This window comes from Equus asinus, chromosome 7 (assembly GCF_041296235.1).
Source record: "Equus asinus isolate D_3611 breed Donkey chromosome 7, EquAss-T2T_v2, whole genome shotgun sequence".
NCBI classification, from domain to species: Eukaryota; Metazoa; Chordata; class Mammalia; order Perissodactyla; family Equidae; genus Equus; species Equus asinus.
Genome location: NC_091796.1, coordinates 82,677,783 through 82,691,077, shown reverse-complemented (window position 1 = coordinate 82,691,077; position 13,295 = coordinate 82,677,783). Strand labels below are relative to the sequence as shown.

The 13,295-nt window shown below is 44.2% G+C and overlaps 1 protein-coding gene and 1 long non-coding RNA gene across 4 annotated transcripts in view; both read right to left on the bottom strand.

Moving 5' to 3' along the window:
• Positions 1–311: 311 nt before the first annotated feature.
• On the bottom strand, positions 312–4,952 carry LOC123287153 (uncharacterized). The gene is made up of 3 exons (XR_006530218.2): positions 4,815–4,952; positions 4,037–4,142; positions 312–447 (listed from the first exon to the last, which is right to left on the bottom strand). It is a non-coding gene; the product is annotated as an uncharacterized lncRNA (long non-coding RNA).
• Positions 4,953–6,765: 1,813 nt separating this feature from the next.
• The window catches only part of LIN52 (lin-52 DREAM MuvB core complex component), a 111,545-nt gene continuing 105,015 nt past the window's right edge, over positions 6,766–13,295 (bottom strand). For 2 of the 3 annotated variants that reach the window (XM_014835777.3, XM_044773989.2), the window contains one exon: positions 6,766–8,731. In XM_014835777.3, the coding sequence (XP_014691263.1) occupies positions 8,676–8,731 (56 nt within the window). In that variant the 3' untranslated portion in view covers positions 6,766–8,675. The remainder of the gene's footprint in view (positions 8,732–13,295) is intronic. The other variant, XM_070514057.1, reaches the window with a different exon arrangement.

Below are 13,295 nucleotides of genomic sequence, written 5' to 3'. Positions count from 1 at the left end.
AACAGGGTGGACAAGTGCACACGCTGGTGAAGTGGAGGAGGGAATGGGTGTGGCAGGCACAAGATTTTTCTTCCTCATCCTGACATCTATTTCTGCTGAAGGAAAAGGAGGAGCGAGGTTCCTGGGGCCCCTCCATGGCCTAGTCAGATGCCTGGGCTTGTATATTCCGGGGACCTGGGGCTGGATGAGGCATTTCTTAGGACAAAGACCATTCTTCTCCACGATTTTTGTATGTCATCTGGCCCTGATGCTTTCATCTCTTCTTTATCAATTCCACAACTCTGCTTCTCATCTCACAGGGAAACCAACTTTATATACACACTTGTCTCCCAATAAAGGTGAGAACCATCCCTTACACACTCCTGGCATCCCTCAGATTCCAACTTGCACGGAAGTTTTCTTTTCTTCATTTTCTTTCCTGATGGTGCAGCGCCTCTGTCTGGCTATCTGTGATGAGAACATGAAGACCATTTCAGCCTCTGCCCTGACCCAGGCCTACTCCTGACCCCTAACTCATCTTTTCTTCCTTCTCTCCCAGCTGGAGGGGGAAGGTGAGCAGGAAGAAAGCGGTGAAGGAAACTCACAGACACAACATCTAAAGCAATGTTTGGCATGCGCTAGAGCTGGGGAAGTTTAGCCTTACGAAGCTACAGCAAAACTAGGTGAGATATTTTTCTCAGTGCAGGGACAGACCAAGGAAAGAGAGCTATTTAATAACACTGACTGACCACCTACTGAGTGAACATTTTTCTGTTCCAGAGCAAAGGCCCTGTGGAGTGTGGGGAGAGGCGGGCCGTGGGAGCACATGTGGTTAGAGAACTAGTCGTTTCATCCAGGTTACATGTGATGGAGTAGACAGTCTAGGGCAGGGCTGGATGCTTAGGAGGTGCTCAGCAAATATTTAGAGGTTTACAGATTGATAGACATTTTCACATACAAGAACAACTTTCATTACCATAAGCAAATGTCATCAATGAACTGTGTGTGTGCATGTACGCATGTGCATGTTAATAGGCTGGGCATTTTAAACCCTGTATACCTAGCTCCAGAGGCTCTTTTCTCCCTATCTTATAAAAGCAATCCATGCTTCTGTGGAGAAAAGCAAAAATTACCCATAATCCTCCAAACTGGCAGCAAGCACTGTTACCACCTTGGTCTATGTCCTCCCAGTTTTTCCCCCCACATATTGGAGATCATGCCACATTGATAATTTTACATCTTGCTATTTCACTTATCCTTGGGACAAACCATTTCTTTCATGAAATTGTAACCTCTTTGCCAACATACTAAGTGGCCGCATAATAGTTCACCACGTGAATGTACCATAATTTACTTGATAGTTACACGTTTGAAGGACCTTTGGGCCATTTGGTTTTGGGTAAGAGGGGCTGTGAGGGAAGCAAGTGATGAGGGTCAGTGGTAAGAAGGTGGAGGCCGCGGCAGCAGACAGATGGAGGGGGGCGCGAGGCCAAAGAAGACATTCTCAGGAGCTTGCTTTCTCACGAGCTCCCCGATTCCTCAGAGACCATTTCAGCTTCTAAGCCCTGCACATCCCTCACAGCCCAGCCCACTTTGCCAGCGGCCGGAGCCAGTGCTTCTCATTTCCACTCAGCCTCAAGTCACTGACTTTTCCAACTTGACTCTTCTCAGCTGCTCCTTTGTGTGGAGCTGCTGGCTCAGACCGGCTTGGCTCCTGGGGCTTGGTTGAATCTGGGATGACCCTGGGATGTGACCTTCAGCCCTGCTTGACCCTGAGGCCTCTGGCTGCAAAGTCAGGCCAGCCTGCTCTCCATGGGCTCCCGGAGGGGGCAAAGCCAAGAGGAGGCTGCCGGGAGAGCCCAGGCCCGAGTGGACTCTGCTCAGCCCTGGAAAAGAAGCATCTGGAAGAAGGGTGGAGGGATGGATGGGGGGAGAAGGGGAGGACAGAGCAAAACAGGGAAGAGCATTTCTGTGCAATGACTGGAATAGCACAGATGCTCAGAAAATACTAGGACCACCATGAGGCACAGTGACTTGAGGCTTATACCAAGCTCAACATCAGCTCAGCAACCTGCCAGTGTCACAAAGAATACCTTTCCCTCCCTTATTAATCAGCAACAAATGGTCTTCATTGCCACTGTCTGTAGCATCAACAGCAGTATTTGCTGAGCGTCCATGCCGGCACAGGCTGCCTCAGAGGGTAAAAGGATGGAGGTAGGAGAAGTCTTCAGTAAACTGTCAGCTATCCTGGAGAGTTAGAGAAATGTTCTCTGCTTAACTGACTGTTCAAGGTAACCAAAAGTTACCATATTTTCCCTGTAACGATTACCAGTTTTTAACAAATGTGAATATAATAAAAAATTAAATACCACTCTACAGTGAATCCAGTTTGAAAGATAGGTCCATCAAGTGGTTATATAATGGGTAAGATATGCCATGCACTATTCTAAACACTTTCAAGTCCTAATTTAATCTCCACAACTACCCTAGGAGTTAGGTGCTATTATTGGACTCACTCCATAAATGGGTAAACTAAGGCACAGAGAGGTTAAGCAATTTACTCAAAGTCACATAGCTAGTAGAAGGCAGAAACAGGATTTGGACCCAGGCCCACATCAGGGTCTTTGACCTTATCCACAACGAGAGGTTGCCTCTTTAAATTGGAAAAGGTCCCAAGGACACTGAGGCTCAGAGAGAAGTGACTTGCATGAGCCCGTCCCTACCTGTCTCAAAATCCAAGCTCTTACTATGCCTTAGAGCAGCAACAAGGCTATGAGCACTGAGTATCATGGCACAGTTAATTCTTTCAACAAATTCTTATTAAGCACATATTATGTGCCAGGTACTGTTCTAAGTTCTGCTTGTAATCAAAGAAACTGTAGGAGACTGAACAAATATGGAACACTTCTTTGACATCTCCCAAAAGTTATTTAAAAAGTCAGATCTTTTCCGTGTGTCTCAAACTGTGTGTGTCTTAGGGAAGATGGAAAAACAACAAAGCAACTTTGATTACTTGAGTTTTCTGGTTCCTTGGATTCTAGATAATTGAGTCTTTTCTGGTATTGAAGGGCACTTTCAGGAGCATCAAGTACAGATCAAAACAGAAAGTGAAGGGCAAGATAAAGATGAAAACATGTATGAGTCTAACTCCGCTCAGAGCTTCAGTCTGAGATCCCAACTGCCCCTCTCCCCTGCATTCCTTTGTCCCAGGCTATGACCAAGTTCACGGCTGTATCGCCCCAAGTAATCCCTGCAGTGGGCTGCGATCCTGGGGGAGCTGTTTCTGTTTATTAAGTGGCCAACCTCTGAGCCACATGGAGTGTGGCCAGTTGTGGCTTCTTGCCCCGGCAGCTGATGGGCCACGTTTCTGTTTTAAAAAGCAAGATCTTCCAGGAGAGAGAACAAGGATAGCAGGCAGGGGTTGGGGAACAGCCAGATACACAGAGGTGACGGGTGCTGGAAGTGAGGGCCCCTTCCAGGTCATAAGCTCTTTGAGAGCAGAATTCACGTGTGGGCTGCATGTAGCTATTCTTGAGATCAAAACTACAGCTGTATAGTTCCAGGGATGGTGCCACACTTAAAGCTGCCCATGATGCCACCAGCGTGGACAGGTGGGAGAAGAGATGAGAAGACCAGAAGAGGACAATAGACAGAAGGTGGTGAATGAACAGGGCGAGGCAAATAGCAGAGAGTGGGCTTCCCTTGAGGGTCAGGAATCTTCAGTGCCTCAGATCCCAGCTCAGGCGACAGGACCAGGATACGCCCAGAACAGTTCTCTCAAGTCAACGAACGGCCTCTTGCCTCTCTGCCCACAGCCCGAGTGTTAGCTTCTTGGAGTTGAGGAAACATTGTAGTAGCTGCTTGTTTAGAGACCCTGTCCCCTCACTGTGCTCTCCCCTCCCCCGCATCTGTCCTCTGGTTAGAGTTGTGTGAAGCGGAAGACAATTTGGGGCTTATTAGTGTCCCAGGGAGACATGTAACTTGTGTTGCTGGGACCCAAACAGCAAGAGTCTTAGCGGCAAACTCCAGCCGAGAAAAGACTGAGGAATTGTCTCACCTAATTACAGGGAATGGCCCTCTTTGTGTTTGTGATTCGGTACGGTTGTCCGATCGCTTTTGATCGCTCTTCTCCATTTGCTGGCTCAGGCCATGCTGGAATTGTGCTAATTAGAAGAGAAATGGACAGAGTGATCCTGTCAGCCCTGGTTACTGGTGGGGACAAAGCAGAATATTATTCTGAGGCAGTGTTTTGTGAGCGCCCTTCTTCCAGCTCTCATTAGGAAGAAGGGGCCCACAGGAGGGGAAGGTTCCGAATGCCTGGCCTGGCTAATGGAGCACTGGGGTGTTCATGTGCTAATTAACAGGCTCTGCCAGCACTGCGCCAACCAGGAGCCTCATGGTTGCAGCTGGTGCCACCTAAAGCCCCCAACCACCCCTGCTCATGAAGAAAATTTGTTGGGCAAAGAGTGGGAAGGCCCGTGGCCTCTTTAGGCATAGTCAGAGACACATTCCCAAAGTGCCCCAAAGCCTAAATAGATAGGAAAAGTCAGTTATAGACCAGTCAGAACTTATGACCTTGGATAGACCACTGTCCGCCCTCTCTCTGGGGGTGGGGGCTGCAAGGCTTTCTGGTGAAAAGAAGCCCATGCAGGGGTCAGGTGGTCTTGTAGCTCTCAAACGATGAAGAACAGAGAAACTGGAGAGCATAGCCATATGCTTGGAGATGGAGTTTGAGCAGAAGTTGAGAGCTGGTAAGAAACCATGTTATGTGACCCCTGGGACCATCCACCTTGGCCCATCTGCCCATTTCTTCCCTTCCTGCTCCGCCTGTTTACCTTCCTGTGATGCCTTAATCCTGGAGGAAACAGAAGGGAGCAGAGCATCCCATTGGAAATGAAATTTCTTGGCTTCATTACAAAGCTCCTATGGAAGCCCAAACACCCTTCTGAAGCCAACTGAACGACTTCCACCAGCTCCATTTTCACTGCCCTGATTAGGTGAGGCCAGAAGACAGAGGAGCTACAATAGGCTGCAGCTGGAGAACCAAATACAAGGAGCAGTTAGCAAGGGTCTAATTAAAAAATATGATCTGGGCTGGTCCCGTGGCATAGTGGTTAAGTTTGGCGTGCTCTGTTTCGGTGGCCTGGCTTCGTGGGTTTGGATCCCCAGGTGCAGACCTGCACCACTCATCAGCCATGCTGTGGTGGTGACCCACATATAAAATAGCGGAAGACTGGCACAGATGTTAGCTCAGGGCAAATCTTCCTCAGTAAAAATAAATAAATAATAATAAAAAATAAAAATAAAAAATATCAATGAGCAACAAAAAGATAAAGGAAAATTAATGATGGCATTTTGATATCAATGCAATTAATATCCTGTGAACTTTTAGTGCTCTACCAACAGAAGGAGAGCCAAACAAATCAGCAGAGGCCTAAAACTGGAGAAACTGAAGTGAGCAAGAAGTCATGAGACTGCTGGTGAGGAAAGATTTGAATATGAATTTGAAAACACGCCTCCAAGCACCAGTGCTCCACCTCTCAGGACAGTGCTGCTCAGAGCCAACAAACGCGGTACAGGATGGTATTCGGGATGGCGAAGAAAAAGGGCAAACAAACCTGTGGGCAAAATAATAAGGAGTTATTTATTGGAAAAACAATCTCTAAAGAGTTAGAGCAGAGCATTCAGAACACTGTCCCTATTCAGCCAGCCAGACATGCTTTTTTAGAGCACAGAAATATACCGTCCACTTGGTGGTTTTCTTGGAAATCAATGACGAGCCAATGATGCCAAACAATTTGCTTTCCTTAAAATGGAACATTTTCCCTACAAGGGTGTGCTCTGGTCTAGAGCAGGTAAATTATCGACGGGTGATAGCAGTACTGAGTAATACTTCCTCTTCTCTAGTTCTTGAACAGAGGTGAAAAGGAACTCACACGAAGGGTTTTAGTAGGTGGCAGAGAAATATCTGTTTTCAAGCTATCGTGTTTAACTGAAAGTCTGCGAACAGATAGGTTTTGAACCCAAGTTCAGTTCAAAGAAGACACTGAAGAAGAACTAGAAATGGAGGAGACAGCCATAACATTGAGGGGCTTATAATTTAGTAGGGCAATGAGATATGTACTCAGATCACTTAAATATAAGGCAGAGTGTGGGAAGAGGCATAAAGATGGGATACATAAATGCTGTAGGAATGCAGGGGGAAGGATTATCCAGCTGGATCATCAGGAGTTTATAGAAGAATAGGTTTGATATGTGCAACAAAGAGGCAAGACTTTCTAAGGACTCAATGGTATAAGCAAAGGCACTCCAGCAGGAACTGGGAATTGTTCAGATTAACTGGAACAGAGACGTCACATACTGGAGAGGAAGGAAACCAAACTGGAGGGTTGATTAGGATTACATGTAGAGAGTTTTAAATGCCAGGATGAGAGACCCAGACTTTATTGCTAGACATGGGGAGGTACTAAAGGTATTTAAGTAGTATTTTAGGGAGTTGAGCAGTAATGAGCTGGATGGCTGGTAGAATAGATTGGAAGCTAGGAGACCACGTAGTAGCTGACCACAAAGCTCTACATCACCCACTGTGATTATTAAGGGGAAGACAGTGGATATTTGTCATTATAGTTGCGTTTTTTGACATGATCTATGCTTTAAAAAATGCAACTTGACCCTTTGAGGAAAAACTCACTCTCCTATAAAAGGGACATATTTATTACAACGACACGGAAACCATCACATACAAAGTACAATCCTCTAACACCCTGAAATACATACACACACACATTGTACATATATCTATATTATCAATATAAAAATACATCATTAACATTTCTAAGGACGACAAATACAAAACCAATAAATATTGCAATTCTAAAACATCTACTTACATTAAGTGCTGGTGAATAAGATGACAGTAAAAGAAAGAGGCCAAAGCAGACCAGAAAACCAACTACATAGCTTCAGGTTACAGACGTGAGTTGGTTTTGGGGAGGTATCCCAATATTCTCCATGTATTTCTCAACATCCCCAAGCACTTGAAAGTGCCCGATGTCATCAACTCTCAAAAACAGAGCAAAGGAAGAATTTGACATTATGGCACTATTTTTTGCCCCATTCCGCCACCCGCCTCTCTCACTCTTCAACCGCATTTAGAGATAAAGGAATGTCAATAATAAGCTTAACTTAAAATCAAAGCCTCTACAACCTAACCTTCTATACAGCATCCAAACAGAATGTTTGCCTTCTCATACTCATCCTTTGTGTCTTGTGTTCAAATTTTTTTTCCTTTTTAATATGTAAAATTGTATGGATGATCAAATGGCACAGATGAAAGAAAAATCAAACAATTTTAGCACGGGAAACAAGGCACAAGTGTCAGAAATGGTTAATGGACCAGCTATTAAATTGAATAGTGTTGTGCCCTTGCACAGACACTCAGAACCAAAAACTTGACCACAATTTTCCTTGTGTGAAATACCATCAGACTACTGCCATATGGATATTCTTTTCATAAAAGTTAAGAAACCCCATGTACTTCTCAAAACATTAGAAGCTGTGGGCTGGCTTATAAAGACAAAATACGGAGAACATGTGTAATCAATTTTACCCACGGACTAGATTTTCCAGGTTTTAAGAGAGACAGATAATGGCAAAGAGCTCCACACCAGTTGTATTTAAGTCAGGAAATTATTTTTTTCTTGTGTGTGTGTGTTTCCGTTATATGGGTGAAATATCTGATATGTGCCGTGAGAGGGGACAAAGCGGGGCAAAACATTGCCACCCTTCCACAGCACATTTCTCCAAGGTCAATCAGAGTTTCTAGTTTTTAATCAAATGGGAACTCCTGCAAACAATCCCCTTCTCCTATCTTTCAGGCTATACTGACTTTCTTGCTTGAATCTGTAACAGATTAATTAGGACTCAAAAGTCCTTTCTGTCACCTTTAACTTGGTCTTGAGGTCTAGAACCCAACGCAACCTTGCACGGGCACTTCACTATACAAGCTAATCCCATGAGGGACTTGATACACAGGGATCCCTTCCTGGAGTCAGAACTGATGGCAGGGGCTGGGAGTTGGGGAATGGAAGGCATTGGGGGATCAGACTATCACGAGAGGCACAGAATTTTAAAAGCAGGTGTACATTTTAAGAAGATTCTGGTTTCTCTAGCTGGGGATTCTGAACCTAGTATACACTGAAGAATTCACAGGTCAGGCTACATGGCGTGTCCCAGAATCTACTTGGTCTCTGGTCTCCTTGCATCATAAATACTTCCTAAGAGATCAAGTACAACTCAAAAGAACTCATCCAATCAACATGTCCCAACTGACTTTGCCATTACTGAATCAAAACAACCGTAAGATCCTGGGGCTCCTGAATCACTTCCGGAAATGAGAAAGCAGGTCTTTGACCTTGAAGAACGATATGCCCTCTAGTGTTACCAGCATCCGAGGCTGAGATGGTCAAAGTCTGGAAGCTGATTGAATAATTGCACTGATCCTTGGGTAGAGCAGATTCTTCTCTTGCCGCCAAATGTCCTCAGAGGCGCGGAGTGCCGGGAGCAGGGGAGAGGGTCAGTCCTGGAGGTGCACCCTCCGGCCTCTCACCCGGAAGCAGTGAGGTGCGCATCGTCAGAGCTGCACTGGGAAGGAAGCATGGTTCCAGTCCCCACGACATCCTGTCCACAAGCAGCTGCTACTTCTTGGGCTTCTCTAGAATGTTGAGGAATTTCCCCCGTGTCATCTCTCTGGCTGGGATCACAAAGCAAATGAAAGATCAATGAAAACCTCAAATCCGAAAAAGACATCTCAGGAAAATTCAATTTAAAAATTCAGATTGATTTAAATTGTATAATTGTATTTAAATTGTTTAATTGTATTAAGTTGCTACCATAACAGATTCAATCACCACTAACCTCTGAAAAGGGGAAAAAATCAACCACTATTGACAACTAAAACTGTACAAAGCTGTTCTGAAGTTGGCAATTGCTATAAGGTGCAGGTCAAATGAGAAAGACTTTATCATCCACCCTTAAAAAAATCACCAGGGAGTTCCCCCAAACCTGTCTCTCTCTCAAGAATGTAACCTAGTACTCGTGTTCACCCTCTCTGGGGGTTTGCTCTAAGAGGCTAAAATCCAACCAAGATTAGAGTGTTCTCTGGGTTGTTGGTCTCCGGACGTTTATAATCTCAAATCAAAATTAGAGATCATTTACCCCATCTCTCAGCAATGGCAGTGCCTGGATGCTGTAACATAACAGGGTTTATATTCCCTCAGTGCAGTTCATCTGTGGATGGTGTAATAAAGTAGAGTTTATAGAGCTTTGGTCTTCTCTCTCTTGGCATTGTCAGTCCTTAGATATTTAATATAGCCAGGCAAGGTTTATGTGTCTTTCTCTGACTTTCGGCACCATCAATCTTTGAATGCTGTAGTTACAAGAGGGTTTATACAGCTACTTTCCTACATATGAGGCTCAGAAACGAAAGTAAAACATTTCTCAATTACAAGGGCCACTCCAGAAGCCCCCCGTTTTAGCTCTGTCAAGGAAATCCTCAAAAATCGTATGTAGCATAAAGCCCCCTTTATCCTCATCCCCACAAGATCATCTTTTCAGACTTCTTAAATGGATGTAACAGTGCTGAAAGATTCCAACGGCTTGCCCTGGAGGCCAGAGGTCTGCTGGGACCATGCAGTGGGCACAGAGTAGGCTGTGCCCCATGGCCTCCCAAGAACATATCTCCAACTTGGCTAAAGAAGTAAGGTGGCTAGGGGGTACCTGCAGGGATGAGAAGGCCCTTTGCCCTAGCCTCCTTGCTACGTTTTCCAAGTCCAGAGCAAACGGTACTAGACGAATGGGGTCCCACTCCCCCCGCAACCTATGTTTAACAGTTCCTATTTATTTGTCCAACAAAGAAATAAAACAATATAAACTCTGTAACCACAGAAAGGGTTTTGTTAACTGCAATCTATATAGTCCCCATCTTTTACAAGTTCCTGAGCTCCAACAAAGGGAAAGGAAATCCAATTAACTAGGAATGAAAGTCCCAGTGCTGGGTCTTGCCTCATGCACCCACAATCCCACCCTGGCCCAAATCAAACTGACTATTTTTTCCTTGGTGGATTTACACCAAAACTTATACATACAAAGTTCCTGTAAGACTTGCAATTATTTGTTTATACACTTGTTTTCCTTCACTGAAGTGTAACAACTGAGAGCAGAGAGTGTGTTTTATTATTCTTTGTATCACCAGCACCTAGCATAGTGCTAGATCTAGGATCTGCTGAATAAATGTTGGCTGGATAAATTATAAGATGCAGCAAAACCAGAACCAAGTAGGAACACAATAACGTTCATTCCCTTGCCTTCCACAGACAAACAGTAAGACTTGTCAGTGGCCCTCGGTGCTCCATTCTCTACGCTGTGGGATTTTGTTTAGATTCACCTTGCTTAGTTGGCAAGAAAATCATCTCCCTTGATGGAAATAATGCCAGGTTAATGGAGAGATATCGAGTAGCAAGGACTAACTACCCTAAGGAAAATCCAGGCAAGTACTTCCTTGCCCATGGGAGACAGCATGGACTTCCTTCTGAGAACACAGGATCTGAACTCAACTAAAGTTCCAGCTCTAGCACTTAGCAGCTGAGTGACACCTTAGGTTGAGTAAGATCTCTGAACCTCAGTTTCTTCATCTGTAAAATGGGTAGCATACTAAGGTCACCTGCTCTGCTTTTTCTCTTGGATATTCAGCAATGAACATGCTTGGTATAGAAACAATCTTTCATATATCACCTTTCAGAGGCTTCTGCTTCTCTTGCACTCAGTATTCTGAGCAAATGAATGAATGAACTATGATAAAAAGGGAGGCTATAATCTAAAAAATTCCGTTCCTTGGAATCTTCTCCCTCAGCCTGATCCTAGAGAATTGACTTATACTTTTGGCCAGAGTGGGTCTCATCATTTATTTCTGCTGGATGGGTTTTCTGCCTACTCTCCAGTGTTTATTAAGGACTTTAAACATAGTATCGAATGATCCTGCAATAAGGCTAGAAGCAGGTGCTCCGGAAAGCAGACATGGGTAACATGAAATTCTTCTTGGTTCAAAAATCCTGGGCCAGGAGTATTGTACTGATCTTACTAATTATTTCTGTCCATGGTCCTTCAGATCCTTCAATTCTTTACTGTTTTTTTCCCCAAATGAGAGAATGACTAGTATTTTAAGACTTAAATTTAAAAAGACCCAATCTATTTGAAGGATCAAACGGATTTAAAAAGAAAAATAAACGGATATTCCAGAGTCTCTTGCTGGCAAGCTCTCCTTGAATTTAACCAATCCTTTTTAACAACCCTTTCCCACTCAATCATTCCTCCCCCTTCAACCTAATCTAAGTACACAGAGCTGCAGGAAACCACCGTAAAAGTAGAAGTAATTCAAAAGACATCATCTTCTACATGGGAGGGGAGAAAGTTTTCCTACTCGCCAGTCCCATATAGGAGATATACGAATTCGTGACATAGCTGCTCCCTAAAAGAGGGCTATGCTCTATAAATCACTTCCTAAGCACCAACCCCTTCTTGTGCACAGAGAAATTGCTGTGGGTCAGGGGCTGCTCCAGAGCACGTGCACTCCTGTTCACTTGTCATCAGAGATGTTAACATCTCTGATTAATTCACATACCCGTTATTTTATTTCTCATTTCTTTATCCTTGCTCTCCTGCTCTGCTGCAGTGTGAAGATTCTTACCGACCTGCTACAGTAATCACCGCCTGCTAACCGCACCCCCCTAAACCTAGTGAAATTGTTTAGTGATGCCAACCGTGCTTTTAATTTGCAAGACATCAGACACAGAGGTAATTTATACCAACATCTGTTCATTTTTGACTTCTGAAACAAACTCGCACATGCTGCTACAAAATCCCATTAGGAGTAGGGGGACAGCCTTCTGCTACTATTCTGTATTCCTCCTCTACACACACACACGCGCGCACACACCTCTTCCAGTAGGGTTTTATATGTAAATGTATTTTACTAAAAAACTCCCACCAAGGATTTCAAATCTCTTTGGGGAAAAACTTTTAGAGATGTCTATGGCTTGCTTACAGAGGAGAGGAATTTCTATTTCCCCCTGTCTAGTTCCAACCTTTCTTCCCAATAGGTCCAGCTGGGTATAATTCTCACATTAATGGCCAGGGTGAGATTATATGCCCCTCAGTTTGGCACTTCCAGTTCCTGCTTTCTCTCCTGGTTATTTTTTTCCACAATGTGTTAGATAGAAGACAATCCTAGAGACAATAAGATTAGTAGAGAGAGTTTTATCTAGAGTCAATGAAATTGAACTGTTTTCTAATTCTGGATTAATTCTCTGGGATTACAAGGTTCAACAGGAAGGCAACACTGCTAACACATTCTAAGAACTATACCAAGAGGGATCCCCTGGTCATCAGCTACCATGGTGTATGCTGTGCAGAAGAGAAGCATGATCTCCATGTCAAGTTACGATTTACAGGTCCTCCTATGCAGTGCATAGACCAGAAACTGAGAAAGCCACATGGAGACTGTCACCAGAGGGTGAGCAAGTGAATTGCTGCAGAGAGTGTGGGAGAGGGGGCCACTTAGACATTTAAAGACAGCACATGGATAAACTACAGTCAACTTCCAGGTTTATGCTGTTTCTATTACCCACTTCGTTGTTTCTCTAGGGCTGTTAGGTTCATGGCAGCTGTAAATACCTGGATATACTTAGAGAGGTCAGGGCTGAAGGGAGGACTTCATCCTGCGTGCTCTGAAGGGAGTGTGTGGTTTAATATAATCTCTCCTTTAGACTCTCCAATTCCTCCATCCTACATTTAGCCTTGCCTCTGGCTCCCTTTCCACAATGACTACCCCCAAACTGCCTTCTCTGCAGTAAATTTTCTGGTAGCTGGTTGAAAAGATTCAGTGGTACAGATTGATTTCTCACCGGTGAGGGGATGAGGGATTACCAGAGGCACCCTGGTTAACGAGATCGGGTGCAGAATCTCTCACGAGACCAGCCCTCTCTGCCAGGGCTTTGCACTTTTTGCCCATGACATATGGGTTTCATTACAGAAAGATTTTCCAGATTATAACTTTCAGGCAATTGCCTGATAAAATTCTGCTTGGCTTTCATGCAGGGAACAATGTAAAGATTAAGTAACTTTTAATGAAATGGAAGAAACTCATAAGGTTTGGTTTTCAATTCCAATGCAAACTATTTTAAATATTTCTGCGCCTCAATATAATTAAAAACATTAGCGAGGTGGGGAAGAGTTACTTTCCACTGGTTCTCTCACATCCT